At 50.0% G+C, this 21762-nt stretch overlaps 2 protein-coding genes across 2 annotated transcripts; both read left to right on the top strand.

Moving 5' to 3' along the window:
- The first annotated feature begins 71 nt into the window (after positions 1-71).
- LOC127616167 (collectin-12-like) lies at positions 72-17252 on the top strand. The gene is made up of 24 exons (XM_052087605.1): positions 72-578; positions 1305-1355; positions 7611-7733; positions 8339-8425; positions 8548-9591; positions 9656-10150; positions 10504-10748; positions 10811-10920; positions 11005-11069; positions 11366-11401; positions 12683-12751; positions 14036-14120; positions 14446-14521; positions 14723-14818; positions 14881-15027; positions 15089-15176; positions 15343-15532; positions 15608-15702; positions 15829-15917; positions 15980-16067; positions 16228-16282; positions 16357-16516; positions 16585-16691; positions 16787-17252. Exons 1-24 carry the CDS (start codon positions 572-574, stop codon positions 16992-16994), a joined length of 3816 nt encoding a protein of 1271 aa, XP_051943565.1. The 5' UTR covers positions 72-571; the 3' UTR covers positions 16995-17252.
- A 169-nt stretch (positions 17253-17421) lies between these two features.
- tmem236 (transmembrane protein 236) lies at positions 17422-21494 on the top strand. The gene is made up of 4 exons (XM_052087103.1): positions 17422-19583; positions 19859-19931; positions 20339-20462; positions 20800-21494. The coding sequence occupies exons 1-4, from the start codon at positions 19336-19338 to the stop codon at positions 21384-21386; spliced, it is 1032 nt and encodes a 343-aa protein (XP_051943063.1). The 5' UTR covers positions 17422-19335; the 3' UTR covers positions 21387-21494.
- Positions 21495-21762: the final 268 nt, after the last annotated feature.

The following is a 21762-nucleotide window of genomic DNA, read 5'->3' as shown; positions in this document are numbered from 1 at the left end:
CCCTCACCATCTCTGCGTTGTATTATTTTTATTATATTTTGTGTATTTTTTGAATACAAATGTTCATATTGTCAGATTTTAATTTGCATTGGCAAATCACAATGTAAAAGTGTCATGCAACATTGATCATTCATTTGACTCGATTTGATTTTACTGTCATTATCCATCATAAAGGAAACAAATGTTTTGCGAGACACAGACACACACGCACACACAAACCAGGGGGCTGGGTGCTCATGCAAAACGGTGCGGCCAGATGTGGGAACACGTGGTTTCTTTCTCCAAACAGCCTCGCAGGCTTTTCCAGCACTTCCTCTCATGCCGCAGCTCTCTCACTCTCCTCTTTTCTTTCTTCCCACACACACCTTGACAAAAACAACTTTTTAACTCCTTTTTCTCGTGTTTGCGCGAAAAAAAAACAGCCTCATCCTGCAGTTTTGCAGCATCAAGTTGATGGTGACGAATGGAACGGCGCATGTGATGTTGTAACTCCTGTGCAAAAAGAAAAAGTGGCTTTTCAGGGAACCGGAGCAATGCAGTGAGTGGATGGGAGATACGACAAAGAAGTACAATGAAAGGTAATATCATGCAGGGTATTGGATGCACATCTTGTATAGAGTGCATGTGCATGTGTGTGTGAGGTGCATTGGAGCTGCCGCTTTTGTTTGGCCACACTGTGCGACCTATGGAATGTGTGGGCAACAACTCGTGTCCCCCATCTGCTTTCACTTAACGGATTGTGAATGTGCGTGTGTGTGCGTGTGTGCGTGTAACACAAAGACAAAGTGAGACATGCACGGTGCCATGCAATTCTACCATAGGTTATATAATACCACCAAGCTTCACTAAACACCATGATAATTGGATTAATTAGTGCAATTTAACTTTCTCTTCGTAACAAAATTGGATTCTTGTCATAATTATGTCGACCGTGGCAGTTGATTGATGCTCTATTTGATCATTTTTCTATGATTAAATCATGATCGAGCCCCACAAATCCTGCCTAGCAATAAGCATACGCCTTTTTTCTCTTGATTATTCACACGGAACGAAACGTCTTGCTAATGGCTAAATTAGCATTGCCTTGTCCGTTCTCCTTAAGTCGCACGCCCCCTCGTGGCCAGTCTGAGAATACAAAAACATTTCCCTCAGCCTCTTTTCTGAAAAGTACCGTGCTAGCATGCTACCCATTGCTGTTATTTACAACCCCATTAAAAAGCAATGCAATTGACATGACGGATGCCTTCAGTAGTCCACTGAATACCACACACTGGTGGAACTTTCTTGTGTTTTCTCCCCTTCAGACGACTTTGGAGAAGAGGAGGAGGTGCAGTCCTTTGGCTACAAGAGGTTCGGTGAGTACTCGCCTCAATTCGCCACGCTTCAGACAACATTCCACTTGACTCAACAGAGATTTTATTTTGGGCAGGGACTGTTGCGTTTTTAAAATTTTTTTATAACAACACAAAGCATCTTGTGTGCTCCTGACACTGCGCCTTGGTCAGCGCACAAGAGTACTTTCGGGGAAGAAAAACAAAACATTCGAAGCCAAAAACAACCTATTTAAGTCTAAATCTATGGTGCGTAAGGCAGGCAAGCTAATGGTCCCAGAATGCAATGCTAACAGGTGGCTGCTGATGCTAGCTCTGCCTCTTGAATCGCTTCTTCGCATCCAAATAGGAGTGAATGATGAAGGGGTTTCAATGGAGGCTTTTGCTTCTATTTTATGAGGAAAACATAACACTTTATACGATTGTACTTTATTCAAGAACAATTGCAGTCATGGCATAATTCACCGTGAATAAAAGGTTTTGATCACACGATATGAATGAATAGCCATTGCGCTGTCCTTTCTGGCGTGCCTGCCCTGGCCGCCAGGGGGGGCTGTCTAAGACAGACAGATGGATGTAGTGTTCATTAGGATGTCGCAACTCCTCTCAGCTCATCAGTATGGCACTCATATCAGTCATTCTTCTCACAGGATAAAGTATCTATGATTGTGAGTACCGTACATGTTTCTCTTTTTCGTCAAATTTCAATTTTTTTCAATTTCAATTTCAAGGTATTTCAATATGTAAGCATTGTTTGTAAGTACAGTACTTTGTTAATGGCAAAGAAAACTTTTCATGGTCCATCACATGTAAGTTTTATAGTCCTGTTGTAGCCCAAAGCAGGTGCAACACCGGCAGCTCTTCCTTTTGTACCATTCTACTTTTCAATGGTTTGGAGAAGCCAAGCATAACAAAATGCATGAGTACAAAACCACACTGAGCACTGCTGCCGTTTGGATGGACTCGCTTCCAAACCACCATGACCAAGAATTACACACAAGTTGTTACGGTTTTTTTTTCTTTCTTTCTTTTCTACTCAAAGGGTGACATATCATGGGCAAATTATGTTTTAGTTCTTTCTTCTGTGGTGCCTTAAGATGCGCATAACTCGACTCGCACGTTTTCCAAGATACGAGCTGTCGTTCACTCATTTTCTTTTCTTTTTTTTTTATCTGCTTCTGACAAGCAGCAAGTAAAAGTAGGTTGTAATTCTGGACCTTTGGCATTTTTGTTTTGATCAAAGTGTTTCATTGACATTTAAATGTCACTTATCATGTTTTCCTGGTTTTATTTTAAAAGTGTACAATTGCTGCCTTGTGCCTCATGTCACCCGCATCTCGTTGAGTTCTAATCCAGCCGTCTATTTTTAGCGATGTCTGCTCCCCGTTTCGTCTGCTGGATTATTAGAAGTCCTGTTGTTGGGCGGCATGCCCGCGTAGATTCTGAGCGGATTTTCGGCAATTTGCCCTTTCTGCCTCCGTTGATTCCATATCTGGTCTCGCTGGAGCGTAACTTGAGCTATCGTCACATCGATGTAGCCTGTCATGCTTCACTTGTCATGCCAGCCAGTGAGAAATGAGTAGGATGGAGGGCAAACATTCAAGTACTGTAACCTCAAGTACAACTTAAAAACACTTTCTTTGTCCATACTTTCAACACCTTGAGGGTTTTGTACTGAGATGGGTTCGGTTTTATGTTCAAGTAGCTTGTTTTTAGTCGTAGAAAAAAAAAATCACTTGTTTACCCCCGCCTTCCTTTTTGAAGGTTGAAAGACAAAGATGAATTCCATCTGATACAAGTCTTTTGTTCTTCACTTTGAATCTTTGCAGCCATGTTTTCCATGTGTGCAGAATGTTTCTTTTCTTTGCTGTGCGTGAGAGAGAACATTGGGAGTTTTCACGAGAGCTTCGCTCTTGCTGTGAAATGATGTCCAGAACCTGAGAACTTGCTGAGCCACTTCCTGCGTTAAAAGTTGATTCAATGCAAAGCTATACACGGCGAGGCGAGGGAAGGGGGTGCGCGAGTGGGTGTTGCGGGTTCTTCAGAGTCCGTGTCCGCGCGGGCTCCGCTGTGTCAGCAATGTGCCACAGGATTGGAAAAATGGAACTCGACCTCCAGTCGGGGGTTGTTTTGAAAATATTTATTTCCGCATGTGCATGAGGTGGTGGTGTTGTTGTGGGGGGAGGGGGGAAGAGTCACGTTCCTTCCCCGACTTATTTTTGGGGGCGCCACAGTGAGTGGTTCTAATTTATGGTGACTTTATGAGCGGAAAAGAATGCTTTCAATCTGTTACCGACGCCCCCCCCCCCCATCTTTCGTCGCTCCTCCGACGAGCACGTGTCGAGTTCATACGGTAGTACTTTTGTACTCGGAATGTTTTATGATGCCACTTGTGCCTAGAAAACTGGATTGCGTCGGGCGTTACTCCCGACGCGGACTGCCGCTGCTCGGAGGCCATCGTCGTTGTGGTCAGCGCGTTTCCCCTCGATTTCAGCCAGACTTGTCAGGGCGACCGACCACACCGCGTGCTTAAAACCGCTTGTGCTTGTGTAGGCTTGTAACGGGAGCGCGACCACGCGAGGCCTGTGCTGATTTAGCATCCTGACACGGTGGACCACCTGCAACGTGTGACCGCATGAAAACCAAAGTGCGAGTGGCTGTGATCAACTATTTCAAAGCAAACGCGACTGCCTTAAGGATGGCCCGCTAGCGTAATGCTAACATACAATAGAAATGCTTTTGACTTGCTATAAGTTAGCTTAGCCAGTCACAGTTTGAGAACTTTTTAAGCAATGGATGTAACCGAACGCGACCGACGGAGAAACATGCATAATATATCAATACTCACAGGCGTATATTCTTTATCCTCTTTGAAACATGGCGAATATGATCTCATCGAGTGACTTGAGAGGAGTGGACGAGGAAGAAGCAGTCTTCTTCTTCACTTGTATCTGCTTGGCTGTTTCATACTGCCCGGCGGTGGCAGCATTCGCTCGCTCGCGAGTGTTTTATTCTTAACATTTTATCAATCGCTTGCTGGAAAATTCCCGTTCATCTCAACGAGGAAAGATTATTGGCAATATCGGTGGTTTGTGAACGTGGCCGAGGAGCAGGTTAAACTCATACGTTGAGGGACAAGTCAAGCCATCTGGGATTGAAATTTGCCGTTGACCGGTATTATTAGAGGTAGTGTGTTTAGTACAGAACTCGGTAGGCGATATGCCGCACTTTCATTGATTTGCAAGACTGTTTTTGACAGTCGCTAGGTGCGCTGTTTTTCTTTGCAATGGATATGTGAAACTCATGAGCAGGACAGCCATTATTTGTTCTTTTTCTTCTCCTACATGTTTACACCATTTAAAATAACACAATGGTTGAATCTGTTGCTCAAAAAGCGCTTGAGAATTAGCGCTTTTTGCCACTGCCACTTGTCCAAACATAAACTTTAGCTTGGGTGTCCTCCAGCTATCGTTTGGTTTCCCGTTAACTCGTCATCTGAGATCGTGGAAAACAACAAGAAGGTTGCACAATCCGCAGACTCCTTTGGAAACTTGCGCGACATCTTTTTGGATGAGGCGGGAAGATAATTGCATCCATGCGTGGATTTTTTGCACTTGTTCGCCGTGGAGATGCCTCTTCGCTACTTGCGAATCAAGCATGGTGTTTAGAAATGGTAATTGGTACAAAGCCTCCATCGACGGTAGTCCCTTCCATAGCTGAACCGTGTGCGCACGTATTGAATGTGGAATCGGCTGCCGTGTCAACAAGCTCCAGATGTGCAAGACGGCCGATTCGATTTTTCTTTTTCCTTCTTGAGCGCAGGAACGCTAAGCTAGCTCTGCGATTCCAGCACGGCTACGTCACGCTCACTTGTCCCGGCGCTCCAATGTTTCCACGTTAACATTCCCCGCAGCTGCAACTCAAGTGACTCCTTGCTTTGCTTTAACGTATGAGCCGGCGCCGTTATGAACTCATACTCGCAAGTCAAAGCGGGCAAATCGGCCAGATAACGGTTGACATGAAAAGAGAAGAAAAAAAGAGCAAATTGGGGCATCTCAAGGCACGACTGTGCATTAATAATAAGTAGGATGTAACGTTTGCCAAGTGTGGGTGGGCCTCTACTACAAACACAAGTCTGTATTATGTTGCTTCCTTGTTCCTGAGTAGACGCGTAATAAAACCACTAGAGTCAACTAAAAATGGTGCGGCGAGAATTGCCGTGCTGTGGCACTCGGTGTAACATGGAATTGGAACACAAAGAGGCTTCACACAAAAATCACTCCACTGCTCTGTACAAGTTTTCTTTATGTTGTCATGGAAATTTCCACACAGCAACTGCAGAGTGTTCGGCAAGGTTCTCTACTTGGATTTTGGTTGTTTTTTTTTGGGGAGGGGGGTGGCTGGGGAACAGTTTCAGTTTTTGTTAAGCTCTTCTTATTACATTTAGGAGCAGATGTTCTGCATCCGAGCCTCGTGTATTTTTCTCTTTTCACCAGGAATCTATCATGAGTGGGAGCAACATCAAAGTCTCACGAATCCATCGCTGCAACAAAACAGGAATTCTTTCAGTCTTACCATCATCCTGGTGAAAATTGTACAGCTCTTTGCAGCCACTGGAATTGGGTTTTTTTTGGGGGGGGGGGGGGGGTTCGGTCCACGATGCCAGTTTCACTTGGTGAGAAGAAATTTGGTCCGTCATGAGCCCATAAAAATGTTCAAAGAAGCCATGAGCAAAAAGAAACAAAGTCTTCCAATTTGGTGTGAAGTGACATTTTCACAGTCATTTGGCAGGCTTTTTTCTTTTTTCCCAGAGTGAGCATTGTGGCAAAGTTTGATAACTCGGTTTACGTCAGCATCATAAAATTTGGTAGGCATGTTAATCATGAGTTGAGCCACCAAAGTCTCTTAAAAACAACACGGCAAATCTACCTTGTTATTTTTTCAGAAAAATTGACTGTTGATAGAATTTGACCAAACGTCTTGTATGTGATTCGTAGACGGCTCCGGCTTTTAAGTGATGTTGTACAAAGGCTACAGTCTTGTCCAAACAGACGGTCCCCTTCCGAGACCGCAGGCGCTCATCTTGTTTACATGGCGTGTTGATGCTGTGCTGAAGTGAAGACAACAAAGCACTTGGGGGTGGGGAGGGGGGGCTCTGATATAGCGCCCCCTCAAGGAATCTCTGTGTAAACAAGATGACCCGGCAACTGCCCGGCGTGACCGCGTCCGCAGCTGGAGCCCTTAAATGTAATGTTTGGACAGATGTAAGAGGCCGCAATGCCCGCGCCCCCCGCCAACCTGGTGGTCCAAGGATGGAATGTCAGTTTCCAAATGGCCGATGACATTCTTGGCCCCGGGATTTGGACAAAAGTATTGAGACGCATGGTCTTAATACCAAAGGTGGACTTGTTCTTCCACACCAAACTCATCCAAACGTGACGTTTGGTAGGCATGGGCAGACCCGCAAAAATGGCGGAGAATTGGGCCGCGTACTCGACAGATGCTCGCAACACGGTGGTGAAGTTTGATGAGTCGTCGCAAAGCACAAAAGCACATTCGCTTATCAAAGCCGCTTTCGTTTATCGACATGAAATCGCTAGCTCGCTCCGTCATGATGAGCCCTTATCCGAAAGCACGCGGGGTGTCGGCCATTTTGGTTTTAAGTGGCCATTTTAGGGTCGTCGTCTTGGCCGTTGCCCCGCAGTCTCCAACCATGAGATCAACCACCTGTCCAGTGACTCGCTTGTAGCCTCGAGATGTTGTCTTTAGTCTGGAAATATGTTGCCAATCATGTTTTGTTTTGTTTTTTGTGTGGGTAGGTGGGGGCGGGTAGACTGCATCTGGTGTTGGTCATATTCCAGAGTACGGTCCTCACGTCACATCACTTTCAAAGTGTTTAGCTTCTTCCAAGTGTTGTTCGTTTAGTTTTGGGGGTAGGGGGGGTTGAATATTCTCCAGCATCCCCGGGACTCGTGCTTCATTGTTTATATTGCATGTTTATTGGCTCGGACGGAGGAAGCAGACCTCTCCGCATCTTCATCGGCATCGAAGAGGGATGACAAAACGGTGAGAATGAGCTTGGCAAACACGTGCGCTGCGCTGCATTTCTTTTAGCCTTTAATTGGAAATATGGATTTTTTTCTAACGAGAGGTTGACATAATAGTTGGCCCGATAAGAGGGAGAGTACGTTCTACTTCATACACACGCTGCTATACTTAAAAAAAATGTCAACATGACGTGAGTTTTTTTTTTGACCCTCAACTCTCCTTTTCTCGCAGGAATCCAGGAAGGCTCCGAATGCACCAAGTGTAAAAATGACTGGGCTCTGCGCGCCGCCATCGCCTTGCTCTACGTCCTCTGCGCCCTGCTCACCATCGCCGTGGCCGTCCTCGGTTACAAAGGTCGGTGACGCGGACTTATTGTCTGTCATCGCCGTCGCGTGACTTCAAAATCAGATCATGGCAAGAGAACGACGCGTATCGTACTCTGACGCCCCAAATCGTGTGTTACTTTGGTGCCAATGAAACACTTTTTCATCATTGGCAAACATACTTGACTTATCGAGGGTGCCGTCCTCAAAATCACAGTTTGACCTTTCATGTCGACCAGACGAGCCTGCAGTGACGTGAACGGCTTCATGAGGCCTGACCGGAGTTGAGGGCCGGACGCTAATTTCTTGTCTTATGCACCAACCGCACTTTGGCTCGTGGGTGTCACGAACGGTTTCAAGGCTTCCGTGTTGTCTTATAGCTCATCCACGCACCGTCATTCCTTCTATGAGCATAATGGCACGACTTGTTCCTGGTGTTGGCCAGACCAGTTGTGTGTGAACGGATCATTTCATAAAGTGCCATGGCAGCGGTTGAGAAGGACCCTTCCATAGACATCAAGCGCACTGCGCGTACTCTGGTGCCCTCTAGTGTTGAATAGTTTGTCTGATTGGCACGCGCTATCGGAAAGGAATTTCCACCGTAGCCTACTCTCGTTGTCTTGGTTTTTTTGTCAGTGGTCCAGAGAATGGATAGCGTCGCAGAGGGAATGCAGATGTACGGCGGTAAAATCAACGCCGTGGAGACGGACTTGAAGAAACTTGGTGAGTTTGGCCATTGGGCATTTCTTCGAATTCGATTCAGACGTCGACTCTGTCCTGCGTCCTTGAACGCGACCTTTGAAGAGGCTGCCATTTATTTTGCCCATTTGACATTTGCCCTTCAGACTATCCGACGGGTGAGAAGACGCTCAACGCCACCGGCGACGTGGAGGCGGTTAAATCGGATCTGGAGGCGCTGCAGAGCAAGCTGAACGACATCGCCGTTCGCTCGAGCCGGAGCGGGGACGCGCTGTGTGAAGTTCGGCTGAGCGGCAACGACACGCGGGACGGCCACGCCTCCCTGCGGGCTTTGCTTAAGGGCAACGCCGACTCGCTGCGCGACGTCAACCGGACGTTGGCGTCCTACGGCGGGATGATCGGCGACCTCCGGACCGACACGGCCAGACTCCAGTCCGAGATCCAAGGTCGGGTGGAAGAACGGGGCCGGGCGCTGGTGGGCATCGGCGCGCTGAATATCACCCAAGCCCAGCAGCGCGACGTACTGAGCGCGCTGCAGAAGACGGTGGAGGACGCGGGGCGGGCGGTGCAACGACTCACGAATGACTATCAGACTCTCCGGCAGAGCGCCGGACAAACCCGCGCGGACACGGATCGGCTCAAGGAGAAAGTCCGGAACCTTCAGATGTTGGCGGCCAACAACTCCGCGTCGGCGCGCTCCAACGGCGACGCTTTGGACGATTTGGAGGCTCAGCTCGGCACGCTGGCGAGCCGGATCCGGAACACGTCCGTCCTCGCCGAGGGACTGGATAGGAACCTGCGGGAACTCATGGACGAGCGGAGGGACCACGACAACTCCACCTCGTCCGCGTTTGACGAGATGGAAACGCGGCTGGACAAGCACGAGGCCGACATTGAGCGCGTGACGGGCAACGTCAGCTTCGCCGCGCAGCTCCTCGGCTCCATGGGCTCGGACCTCGACGGCCTGAGGCGGTGCGCCGAGACGGTCGCGCGCCACTCCGACGTGCTCCAGGGCTTGAACGACAGCGTGGAAGAGGCCAGGGCCCAGAGCGGGGAGCTGCGCGGCCGGCAGGACCTCTTGACGGCTCGCCTGGACAAAGAAGTCGACGACCTGTCCGCCGTGATGGAGGAGATGAAATTGGTGGACAGCGAGCACTCGCGGCTCATGGCCAACTTCACCATCCTGCGGGGTAAAGCCTTGAGTCTCTTTGGCTATGAATGCAAGAATAGGGATTTCACCTCATTGTCTTTCAGGTCCGCCGGGTCCGAGGGGCTTCAGGGGAGACAAGGGGCTCCCGGGCCCGGTAGGCCGGCCGGGCCAGAAGGGCGATAAGGGAGACCAGGGGGCGCCGGGCACGGTCGGACCTAAAGGAGAGAAAGGCGCTCCCGGCCCCCAGGGCGGAACGGGTCCGAAAGGTACCCTCGGCTCCCGGGGCCTCCCCGGGACCAAAGGGTCAAGAGGAACCGGCGGTCGACCCGGAATCCCCGGAGACAAAGGAGACCCCGGGGCTCAAGGCCTTCCGGGCAGAGACGGACTACCGGGTTCGCCAGGACCGCAAGGACCGCAGGGTCTGAGGGGAGCGGCGGGACCCGCCGGCTTGGAGGGACCGCGTGGGCCCGTCGGACCCATGGGTCCCGCGGGTCCTCCGGGTTGGCCTCCGGTTGTTTTGAAGCCCACCGCCGCCACGAAACCATCCCGCGAGCCGCAAAGTGCGGCGACAAGTGCTGCCTCCACTTCTTTATCGACCGGTTGGTGTGACTTTGGCATCCTTTGACATGAAAGCCCCCCCTCCCTTTTTGGGCTGCATTGCAAACGTGGCAAAAGAAGTAGCCGTGGCGTTCGGAAGGCTTGCGACTTGTGACCCCTCGCTGCGTTCCAGAACAAAACACACAAACAGCGACGCTAACTCGGTACAAGAAACAAAAGCAAGAGCGCGCCTCGTACGAACAGCGGGCACTCTTCATTAGATTTTTTTTGCTGTGGTCTGTTGCGTCGGCAGCGTCAGATTCAAAGACCTCAATGGATCCATCGCAATTGAATCGATCTCTCCGTATTGACATCTTTGGACCTTTGCAATGCACTCCGCCCCTTTTGGGCAAAGAAATGAGTAGAAGGCACCTTCAAGTGTCTCCGCAGACACCTGAAAAATTTGGTGATGGCTTGGTGATCAAAGAGCCGCTTCAACGGAATGATTTCTTTTTAGGTTGTCCGGCGGAGTTTCGGCCGTTTGGCGGCAGCTGCTATTACTTCTCCGCCGCCACTCACAAAGTCAACTATGATGAGGCCGCCGCCTTTTGCTCCAACGTGGCGGCTCATTTGATCGTCATCGACAACAATGAGGAACAGGTGAAGGCAAATACGCCTCGCTACTTTAAAACGATCCATCCCATGGCCGTGCTCTTCCGCAGGTGTTTGTGAAGAACGCGGTGACGGGCAAAGGCTTCTTCTGGCTGGGCCTGACGGACAGGGAAGAAGAAAACGTGTGGAAGTGGGTGGATGGAAGCGTACCGCTTTTCAAGTGAGTCTTCCTTGATCTTCGCCCGGCTTTCCGAGACTCTGTTCACAAAGTAAAACGTGTTTTCCGCGCGGTCGGCCCTCAAAGCCAATGGAATCCGGGCCAGCCCGATAACTGGACGCGTGGTCACCAACACGGCGAGGACTGTGCCGGTCTCATCCAAAACGGCAACTGGAACGATTTCTATTGCACCGAGCGCTTGGGCTTCATCTGCGAACGCAGCGCCGGCGGTCAGTATCCCCCGATGTGCGGTTGAGGGCCTTACTGGTATGTAGAAATGCATTCCAATACACTGCGTGCATATGTCTTGCGTGTGCCCCCTCACCAGATCCGCTTTCATAGCATCATCGTGAACGGCCCGAGGAACAGTCGAGCTTGCGCGATAGTGAAGATGAAGAAGGGAGGACTTTATTTGCTAAAGCGGAGCCCCGCTCGCAGGGACTGAAAGGTGCGGTGCAAAAGATGGAACGTGCGCGCCTACGCGGCCCACCTTGGCTTGCGTCGAAGGACGTGAAGATGCGGATCATCGTTCCGATGCATTCGTCGGCGGAGCCGCCTCATTGGATCATCTTTCGCCATGTCGTAAATCTTTCTTTCGTTTCAAGATATACAATCGACGCAAGAACAGGAAGCGGCCATTGAAAGGGAATGCTCAATGGGAGCTGTGCTGCTGTTGTCATCTACGTAAATTGTCGGTGGGCTTTTTTCTCCCCCTCTTAAAGCGCCAATGTGAAATGAATACACCACATGCAATGTCATATATGTCTGTCTTTTTCTTTTTCCCACCAAATATAGCGTGTCTCATAAGCCGGGCGCTTCTTGAATACATAATTTTTTATATCAAACTTTATAAAAAACTTTTTATATCAAACTGATATTTGCCCATTTCTGTATTATTCAGGGAATACTTTGGTTTAATCTGCGCCCTTTAAAATAATGTCCAACATTCATTACAATAAATTGTTTTTACAACGGTGTCAGCCTTGGTCTTCCATAACCAACTCACAAAATGATGACAAATAATGGTCAAATATTTCAGCATTATGGTGTGATTATGGTAGATCCGCGCGTTTGATGAGGCAAAAAAATGAGCTCCTTCGCCTATTGGGCCTTTGGGCAACATCAAGCTTCATCGCACGAAGGTGCAGCACAGCACAAGTAAAACTCAATTATGCAATGAGGGGCGTGATAAAAGGGGTGTGATGTTTAACATTGGTTTATAAAATAGACACTGTATATCGTGTAGTAAATGCAGGAATTCCTGTATATTAAATATTTAATTATAAATCAGTATTCTTTCGGCTATTAATCAATTGACATCTTAAAATGATTTTAGGGTGTTCTTCACATTTCATTGGGATTTATTTCTAAAACAAGTGGAATTTTCTCGCAGTATCTTGGCCGACGGGAAGACATCACGTGATTGGCATCGTCATGTGACAAAGACCTCTCTTTCTTTTTTTTAATGACAAGGACCGGGCACAAGCTATGCGGTTGCGTCATTTCTCGCCGATTTATACTCTCAAAACATGAGACAGCTGAGTCCTGTGTTGTGAAAGGAGTGATTATATCACTCGTTGTTCTTGCTTGTCCCTCGGAGTGGACTTTGACTCGCTTTCCCAGCATGCCTTGCGCGTTGCTGTCCAGCAAGAAGGAGTGACTGTGTCGAAAATCGGCCGGGCGGCGACGTCTTTTGACATTCACGCGAGTGCTCGCTCGCTAATATGCATTTGTATCGTTCCAAATAAGGACGAACGACAAGAAGCGCGGAAGGTGACGTCTGTTGCTCCAGCGATGCCGCTCTTCGCCAGCAACCCATTCGATCAAGATGTTGGTGAGTGTCGGAAGGCAGCCCGCCCGGGAGGATGCTACATGCTAACATTGTTTGGCTAGCGCCTCGACCGGCCGACCGCTTTTGTTTGAGGCGCACCGTCGCCGGACGTCAACTTGGAATTCTGGGCCGAGCCGTCGTTTGACAAGACGTGGGCTGACACGTCAGTCACCCCCGCAGTGTGTTGTCGGAGACGACTCGGCTAGCTTTGCAACCCTGACCCATCAATTCACCAACGTGATGACGAACTGGGAATGTTTTCAACAACGCCAAACGCCGCAAACGAGGCATTTTTGTCAGGAATTCCGAAATTACACGACGATTGAAATCACGGCGAAGCCTCCTTTTCAACTTTGCCTTGTTCTATTGACAAAGTGATTGGAGCGAATATTTGTATTCGGTGCCATTGCACAGCTGCAATTTATCTACAATGTGTCATTCAAATAATTGGACAGTAACCTGGCACCTCATGAACACGCCATTTTTTCCTTTCTCTATCACATGATTTTGAGTATCTTTCGATACTACGTCCCAATCTAATCACTGTAACAGAAGCAAGAAGAAAAGGCCACATTCATCCATCCATTTTCCGATCTGCTTAATCCTCACAGGGGGGGATTGAAGGAGCCTATCCCAGACGGCTTCGGGCGGTTAGGCGGGGGAAACCCTGAACCGGTTGCCGGCCGAAATAAAACTTGGGACAGAAGCGGTCGCGTCAGTCAAATTTGGTGGTCTGTCATTCGTCGGCCGCCTGGGCCCCCCGTAGACCCGTCATCTTCCGTCATTATTTCAAGTCGACCAAATCTGTCGTCCTCCCTCCGTCGCGACCCTCACCTTTGATTTCCCCAAAGCCCTTCAATCTCCTGTCATGTGAAACTCATCGTATGTTCCCCCTAAAAAAAAAAAAATCACCTCCACATCATGTGACGTTGAGAAAAATGCGTGTTGCTACGCCGCTTCCTACTCGTCAGACGGCGACTGGACTCTTCCGTCTTGCTGCTGTTTGCCGGCAAGCTTGGTGAGCTGGTGGCCACTCGGGGCTTCTCCTTCGCTACTCTGGCATCTTCTGATTCTGCATTCGAATCCTTTCAGCAGCGCATGAAGGTCTGGCAGACGAGGCTTGGAAAAACCAAGAGGCAGTCGTTTGAATTTGAAATGTATTCTCACAGCAGTCCGGTCATTTTTTTCACATCAAGTGTATGATCTCCATTTGGTGGGGTTATTTTTTCTTTGTCCTTTTTTTTTTTTTTAAATTGACTGCCTCGTTCATGTGTTTCCTGCTCGTAGAGAAAGCAACCAGTGAGATGAACACAGCAGAGGACTGGGGCCTCATCTTGGACATTTGTGACAAGATAGGACAGTCGCGCAACGGGTCAGTACGCCGTTTGCTGTATCGTTTGGGACGCATTTGCGTGTAGAATTGCAACGATCGTCAACACAATGAATACGAACGGAAGCGCGCTCATATTCAATGTGTTGATGCCAAAGTAACAGTTGTTCCAAATGTTTGCCTACTTTCTCACGTTACGGACCAAGCCCGTCACTCGGTCCGATTTGTGCGTTTTCTGCACTGTCCATTTCGAAGAATGACGAATATAAAACCCGCTTGATCGACAAAATCATCCGAAGATTGATCTCTGATGAGTCGCTCGTCGGCGCCGTCGTTCTCTACGTGTGCGTCTCTGTTTGCTCGGCAGGCCCAAAGAATGCCTGCGCTCCATCATGAGACGAGTGAATCACAAGGATCCTCACGTGGCCATGCAGGCACTCACCGTAAGCGCGCGCATCTCAAATGAAAGAGCTTTCTCCTCAGCAAAAAGGAAACGTCCTGAGTAACAACAAAATACTGTGCCCCCCCCCCACACACACACACACAAAAATGCATTCCTACGCACTGTTCTTCATAATGATTTGATTATGAATTTGTAAAACAACACGCCGTCAGCCATTCACATCGTGCGCATGTGCCGGCAGCTTCTTGGCGCGTGCGTGTCAAACTGTGGCAAGATCTTTCATCTGGAGGTGTGCTCCAGAGAGTTTGCCAGCGAAGTCAGCAACGTCTTGAATAAGGTATCCGATCACCCCGCGTGCGCCTCGAAAGCTGCCTCCGGTTTGACGATTGGCGCTCCAAGGGTCACCCGAAAGTGTGCGAGAAGCTGAAGGCGCTGATGGTGGAGTGGGCCGAGGACTTCCGCAGCGACCCCCAACTCAGCCTGATTTCGGCCATGATCAAGAATCTGCGCGAGCAGGGCGTCGCCTTCCCCGCGGTGGGCTCCCAGGTCGGAGCGCGTTCCCGGAAGGCGTCCCGTCGCGTGCCGTCTCACCCTCTTTCTCTGGCAGGCGGCGGAGCAGGCCAAAGCCAGTCCCGCCTTGGTGGCAAAGGATCCCGCCGCCTCAAACAAGAAAGAAGAAGAAGACTTGGCCAAAGGTAAAGTCGAGAGGCTGCGTGCGCCGTGCTTTTGCCGTTCGGGTTCGAGTCTGAAAAGACGTCTTTGGGAGTGAATGGGTATAATTTTAAAAAAAAAATGTTGAAGTCATTTTTAGCCTGAAGGCATGGTTTCTTGAGCCTGAAAAAGTGTTTGTCGTCACCGCAGCCATCGAGCTGTCGCTGAAGGAGCGGAGGCAGCAGACGCAGACGTCCTTTTCCGGCCTCTACCCCAGCACCTCGGCGCTCACGCACAAGTCGGACGGACGCAAGGTGCGCGCCATCTACGACTTTGAGGCGGCCGAGGATAACGAGCTCACCTTCAAGTCGGGAGAAATCATCACCATCCTGGACGACAGGTGGGCCGGCGCCCGCGCCAAAGCCGAGGCCCGTGCGTCACGTGACTCGACGCCGGTCCTTTATCTTCATTTCAGCGACCCCAACTGGTGGAAAGGGGAGACCTATCAGGGGGTGGGCCTCTTCCCCTCCAATTTTGTCACCGCCGATCTCACGGCGGAACCTGAAATGAGTACGTACGCACGCAAATACGCTGCCCAAATGACGACGGTTCATCCAGGGAGCCGTATGGGGAGGGATTGCTGTATTGGCACGCGTAACCAAGCGCACCTTTTCCACCCGTGTCTCCTCGCCACAGTGAAGACGGAGAAAAAGACGGTGCAGTTTAGCGAGGACGTTCGGGTGGAGACCATCGAGCCGGAACAGGAGCCCGTTTTTATCGACGAGGTAAAACAAATTCCAATAGCACGGGACCAGTCGACTCTTCAACCGACTCTGGTTGCTTCCAGGACAAAATGGACCAACTGCTGCAGATGATTCAGAGTGCCGACCCCACCGACAACCAGTCGGACGGTGTGGAGTTGCTCCAGCTCGAAGGTAAACCACCAAATGCTGAAGATGAGCGAGATGCCTTGTACGCGTCGTCGTCGTCGCAGTTAGAAACAATAAATCCAAGAGAGATTTCATGTTGATCGATCCAGACCGTATTGTCGCGTTCTGCAAAGTGAAGTCACGCGTTTGCTTCTTTCTATGTTAGGAGCGTGCAATCAAATGGGACCCCTCATTGACCAGAAGCTGGAGGACATAGATCGGTACTTTCCATCCTCAAATGCTCAAAGTCTCATGATTAGTCATGCCCGATCAATTGCGTCTCCCCCCCCACCAGGAAGCACTCTGAGCTGTCGGAGCTCAACGTCAAGGTGATGGAAGCTCTCTCGCTGTACGCCAAGCTCATGAACGAAGACCCCGTGTACGCCATGTACGCCAAGCTGCAGAGTCAGCAGTACTACATGCAGCAGCCCGTTGCCGCCGCGCAACAGCAGCAGGTACGACGTCCACGGAAACGCTCGCGCAAAAGTGTCGGCGTCCCAAACGCGCCTTTGCCGTGCCGCAGGCGTACCCCGCCGCTCCCGCCTCAAGTTCGTACGGCATGAGCGCCAGCGGCGTGCCCGCTTACAACGTGCCCGCGGAGCAGCTTCAAGGCCAGACGCCCGCACGCAGGTCAGAAAGGACACCCAAACGCAGTCACGTACGCTCGGGTCAAGCCCTGTGGGGGGGGGGAGATGGAAATTGTGACATTGTGTTGCTTTCACCAGCGAGGCCCACCTGTACATGACTCAGCCCGCCGTCTACGCCGCGCCGGGCGGCCTGCCGTCGGTCGACGCTCACGCCTACCCGCTTCCCGGGACGAGCCCCGCCGCCGTGGCGCAGGCGCTGCCTAACTACGGCGCCCCCTCTGGCCAGACGGCGCCACCTTCCGCGGAGCCGCCGCAAGCCCCCTACTCGGAGAAGGCCTTGCTATAGGCCGCCGCCCCTCGGTCCCTCCGCAAACGGTCAGCATAGTAGCGCCGGATCCGACCTTTCTTTCACGGTGATCTCGTGACAATGCTGAAATCCAAGGTAAAAATGTCCACACGACGCCCCGTCCGCGCTTCATTTTCTGCATCGTATTTAATGAATGAGTACGAGACATTATTCCCAAAAGTTCCGTCAATTGTGATGCCACGTGCGCTTTCACAAGAACGGCATCGGTGGTCCCAAAAAGTCAGAAGTCAGGCGAGACCACATTCTTGTCTCCAAATGATTTTGATGATTAGCGCTAGTTGAACTCGCATGAATGACGATGAATGAATAATGTCAACTCGCTTCTATTTCTACTGCGAGACGAGCACGTTTTGCCCCCCAAACATTCCCCAAATCGATTGTCATTCATTTTTCCCAAGCCTTCTGTTTTGTTGTTCCCAAGAATGACTTTTCCCGTTTCTTGGTCACGGGAAAGAGCCCAATCACCTTGTGGCGAAAGTTGATGAAGTCAAAGAGAAAAAGTTCCCTCGCATGTCTTACTGATCCTCGCAAATTCATCATTCATATTGTTTCTTTTTGTTCTGTAAATTCGATACTTTTTATCATCATAATTATAATAATAATTCCAATGTATCGGGAGCAAACAAAGAATTTCCCCCCCAATCTTGTATCACGTGACTAACTCCAAACCCAATTGCAGTCATTCTACACTCTGTGCGTTTGTGGCAAGAGAGAACGTACGCCACCTCGCATTTCCGGTCATGATCGGCATGAGAAATGTGGACGCTACTGCGCTTTTTTTTTTCCCCCCTTGCACTCAGTGTTGTTTTGTTGACGCGATCTAAAGGACAAAAACTCGTGTGTGATAGCAGCCTTCGTACTCACTACTGTGCTAACCGTGTCCTACAAAAGTGGCATTGACTTTGTCTCCGTTCGATATTGAGGTTTCTCCAAGTACTGAAAACTGAAGCAACTTTTATTTGTATTTTTTTTTTTTTTGGTCGTCTTTTCGGGGGCGGGGTGAGCGACGCAAAGCATGCACATGGCTCTTGTAAATAATGTTTAGCTCAGTGAGCGCCCGGCCTCGGAGAGCCGAGCGGGGAAAACGACTGGGGTTTCTTTCTTTTGTAGAGTATTTTAATTTATGTATGGCTTGCGAGGCCATTACAACGTGGCGAGTATTCGGGGAAGGTGACGATGATCGCATTCCGTTTGTTGTACGTGATAAGAGGAAGGAAATGTCTTCAGGTCTCCGTTTGCGATGCTCGTATCGGAGGATGAGAACGGAAAGCAAAGCTCCTTTTGTGCATTTGAAAGCCGGACCGAATTGCAAAGTATACCACTTCAATTCCCTCCCGATGCTGTTAACTCGATTTTACGCCACACCAGGCGAACTTGTGTAGATGTTCGGAATGACCGCTGATCAGCTCATTAAATTGATATAGCGTAACGGTGGAATCCCTTTCTTGTTTTTTTTTGTGTTTTTTTTTTTGAGGGCTGATACATTTTAGGGTGTTCCATTGAAAAATTCTGATTCTTTTTTCAACCCAACGAGTATCCTATTCTTTGAAGCATACTTTTCAATTGGTCTTCACAATAAAAAGACAAAGCGGCCAAATGTATAGAACGAGGTGTGTGTGTGTGGTGGTGTGTTCTTTGAAATTCAAATGTGAATGTTTGTCAGCTTCATCAATTTCGAGAAAAGAAAGGCACTTGGAGGCTGGGACCAGTTCTTGTCTTGAGGAGGAAGGCCAAGATCCTTCCAAGATCCTTGGTGCTTCTGGCCAGCGTTGCCCAAACCGGTTCCTGGTGAACCTCCTCTTTTTATTGATTTAGTGTGGCGCTCATTACATGTGTGCTCCAACATAAAGGGGGGGGGGTGGAATTCAGAGCTGGAGGTGAGCCTGGTTGGCGAGTCCCCGGTGGCCGGGCTGAAGCGATGAGGCCTGGCCACCCGCACTCAGGCTTTGATGTCAGCACAATGATTCCAATTCAATGGCTACTCCAATTAAGAACTCAAATGTCATTAACGTTTGACTTGCCATTAAAATGTCAAGGACCATTTGGGTTTTGTGTTGAGGTTCAACTTTTTCAAATGTACACTCATACATTTCATTGACAACTAGCCCGGCACCTTTTGAGTTTCATGTGGCGGCATTTGGTCAAACGTGTGCGTTGGGTCGCCGCGGGAAGGAAGCGCCTCGTAAAAAGTGAGCATTATCCCAGCCGTAAAGCGATTGCGCCGTCATTACGCAGCGTCGGCTCGCTTCCTTCTAACGCGTCCTGAGTCCACCGCGCTGCTCCGTCGACGTCGTCGGCGTCATTATCGTCGCCTCTCGCCATGACCTCCGCCAAGACGCTGAAGCTGGCCGCCTACGAGCTGCTGCAGTTTGCGGCGCTGGCCGTCCCCGTGCTGGCGCTGGCCGAGCGCTTTGCCCGCCTGCTGAGCGACGTGAGGGGACGCGACGACACCGCCTACTGGCTGGCGGTGGCCTCCTCGGTGGCCTACGTGACCTCCTGCGCCCTGCTGGTCTGGGTGCCCCTCAAGTATCGCATCCTGAAGAGGCGTAGACCGAAGGCCGGCCGCTGGTGAGTGCTTTTGCGCTGACCGTGTCGTGTGCCGGAAGCAGAATTTACCGCGAAATGGGGAAAATGCACTCCTGCGGCTTGAGACGCGTGTGAATTGTTGTGTGACCACGCTCTTATCTCGAGTCATCTTCCCCCATTGAAATGCATCAAAATGACATTCACCCCCCCCACACACACGTTTTGTCTGCGGTGTTGATTTGAAAAGGCACCACTGCGCTATACGCGCATGCTCCAATTGTTCATGCTTTGTTTATTCTTCCCCTGCATCCGCCTAGGAGACCAACAATGCTGGCGTATCTCCTCTTGTGCACGTTACCTTCCTTTGCCATTATAATAGCAAGCTCCCAGGTAAGAACATTTTTTTTAAACTCCTTTGAATGATCCTTCAAAAAAGAGATGCATGTATTTCCAAATTAAAAGTAAAACATTCAGACGGCTTTTAAAATGAAAGTCCAAAAAAAGGCTCATTACAGCTCTCGAGAAAATCCCCCAAACAATCTCGAGGCCGATGCATTTCCGTAGGTGTGAAAAGGACTTTGGTCACTTTTTGGCAAAAAAAAAAAAAAAAAAAGACTTGCCTCCGTCACAAGACGATTGTGAGTTATTCAGTTGCAGTCAGTCATGTGCCAGGTTGCCCATTAACTTTACTGCCATCATCCACGTATTTCGAGACCAGTTTCTAACCCTTAACATTGCACAAGCTCGGATGTTTTTTCATCTTGTAAGTCTTGAAGTCCTCATCCATCTGTCATTAGGTTCAAGTCAACGCGGGCGTGCGGCTGGACCACTTTGCCGAGTTGCCCGCCTCTTTGGTCATATTGTGGCTCATTTGCGCCGACTTGGTGGAGAGGCTGCGGCCCTGCCGGCTCCTCGGACAATGTAATGTAAACATTGACATTTTACGTGACGTCGCGTTCATCGTTGAACCCGCGCTGCCCGGCAGACCAGTCTTCCGATACCCTACCGCTGACTTCATATGCCGCTCTCTTCATTATTACAATTATCAACAGTTCCTTAAATAAGAACAAACGATATATCGCATTTTTTAAAGGTTACAATCATAAAAAGGATATTTGTTTTACATTCCATTTTTAGGGGGAACTTCTCTGTGTGTGTGTGTGTTTTTTTGGGGCGGGGGGGGTCCTTGGTTTCTAAATTTGTATGCAAATACGCGACTGGTCGTGTGCGCTACGCCAACGTCTGTTGTGATTCGCAGCTGACAATGCGGACCTTGGCTTTGAGCTCCCGGGCCCGGTCCTGACCAACTTGGCAGCGGTCAGCTCCATCTCCATCCCCAACACCGGCGATCCCGACACCCCCCGCCGGCGTCCCGAACTCCCCGCGGGCCGTTCGGCGCCGATCGCCTCCGGAACTTTGGGCCCCCCCGCCTACCCATACTCGTCCTCGCGAGCCTTCCCGGGCCTCCTGAGCTTCCTGGGGAGGAGCGACGCCAGGTCGGAGGTGTTTGTGGATTGTTTCCTGTTCTGGTTGGACACGGCGGAGTTGGTGCGGGTGGCGGGCGAGCCGGCCGTCTTCTACTCGGCCTGGGCGTACCCCGTCCTCATCCTGGCCTTCCTGTCCAGCCTGCGGGCTGCCCTCGCCCCGCGTGGCCCGTTTTCGTCCGCGGCAGGAGTGGCCCTCCAGGATTTTCCATTTTTGGTCACGCGGGTGTGCCTGCTGGCCGTCTTCGGACCCGTCACGCCCGTCTTGTTCCCTCTGAAGAACGCCCTGGTCAGCCTGACCTTCTTCTACTTCACCTACATGACCAGGATGAAGATATTCAAGAGGCACAGCATGTTCTGACCACACTCGGGTCGCACTTTAAATATTCATCCGAAACCATGCGACACGTTTGTACTTTTCGAATGCAAGTAAAGGAAGAAGATTCGGTTCTTCCCGGGAGAAACAACACATTGACAAGTCGCAAATGTCTAAAAAGAACTTTTGTGAAATGTGAGTGTGAGTGCGAATGGTTGTTTGTTTCTGTGTGCACTGTGATTGGCTGGCAACCGATTCAGGGTGTCCCCCGCCTACTGCCCGAAGACAGCTGGGATAGGCTCCAGCACCCCCCGCGACCCTATTGAGGATCAAGCGGCTCGGAAGATGAATGAATGTCCAATTTCACGACAAACTCACAGACGCCGTCTTCTGAAGCTAGCCCAAATTGTCCAAAGTTCCA

Source organism: Hippocampus zosterae, chromosome 15 (assembly GCF_025434085.1).
Source record: "Hippocampus zosterae strain Florida chromosome 15, ASM2543408v3, whole genome shotgun sequence".
NCBI lineage: Eukaryota > Metazoa > Chordata > Actinopteri > Syngnathiformes > Syngnathidae > Hippocampus > Hippocampus zosterae.
Note: the sequence above shows the minus strand (reverse complement) of the source record. Positions and strands in the feature narration are given on the sequence as shown.

Coding starts and splice junctions, on each gene's coding strand:
- LOC127616167 (XM_052087605.1), top strand. Junction 7,734..8,338: donor GGCCGTCCTCGGTTACAAAG/GTCGGTGACGCG, acceptor TTTTTTTGTCAG/TGGTCCAGAGAATGGATAGC. Junction 11,070..11,365: donor ACACGGCGAGGACTGTGCCG/GTCTCATCCAAA, acceptor AGGGACTGAAAG/GTGCGGTGCAAAAGATGGAA.
- tmem236 (XM_052087103.1), top strand. CDS start 19,336: ATGACCTCCGCCAAGACGCTGAAGCTGGCCGCCTACGAGCTGCTGCAG. Junction 19,584..19,858: donor AGACCGAAGGCCGGCCGCTG/GTGAGTGCTTTT, acceptor GCATCCGCCTAG/GAGACCAACAATGCTGGCGT. Junction 19,932..20,338: donor TTATAATAGCAAGCTCCCAG/GTAAGAACATTT, acceptor ATCTGTCATTAG/GTTCAAGTCAACGCGGGCGT.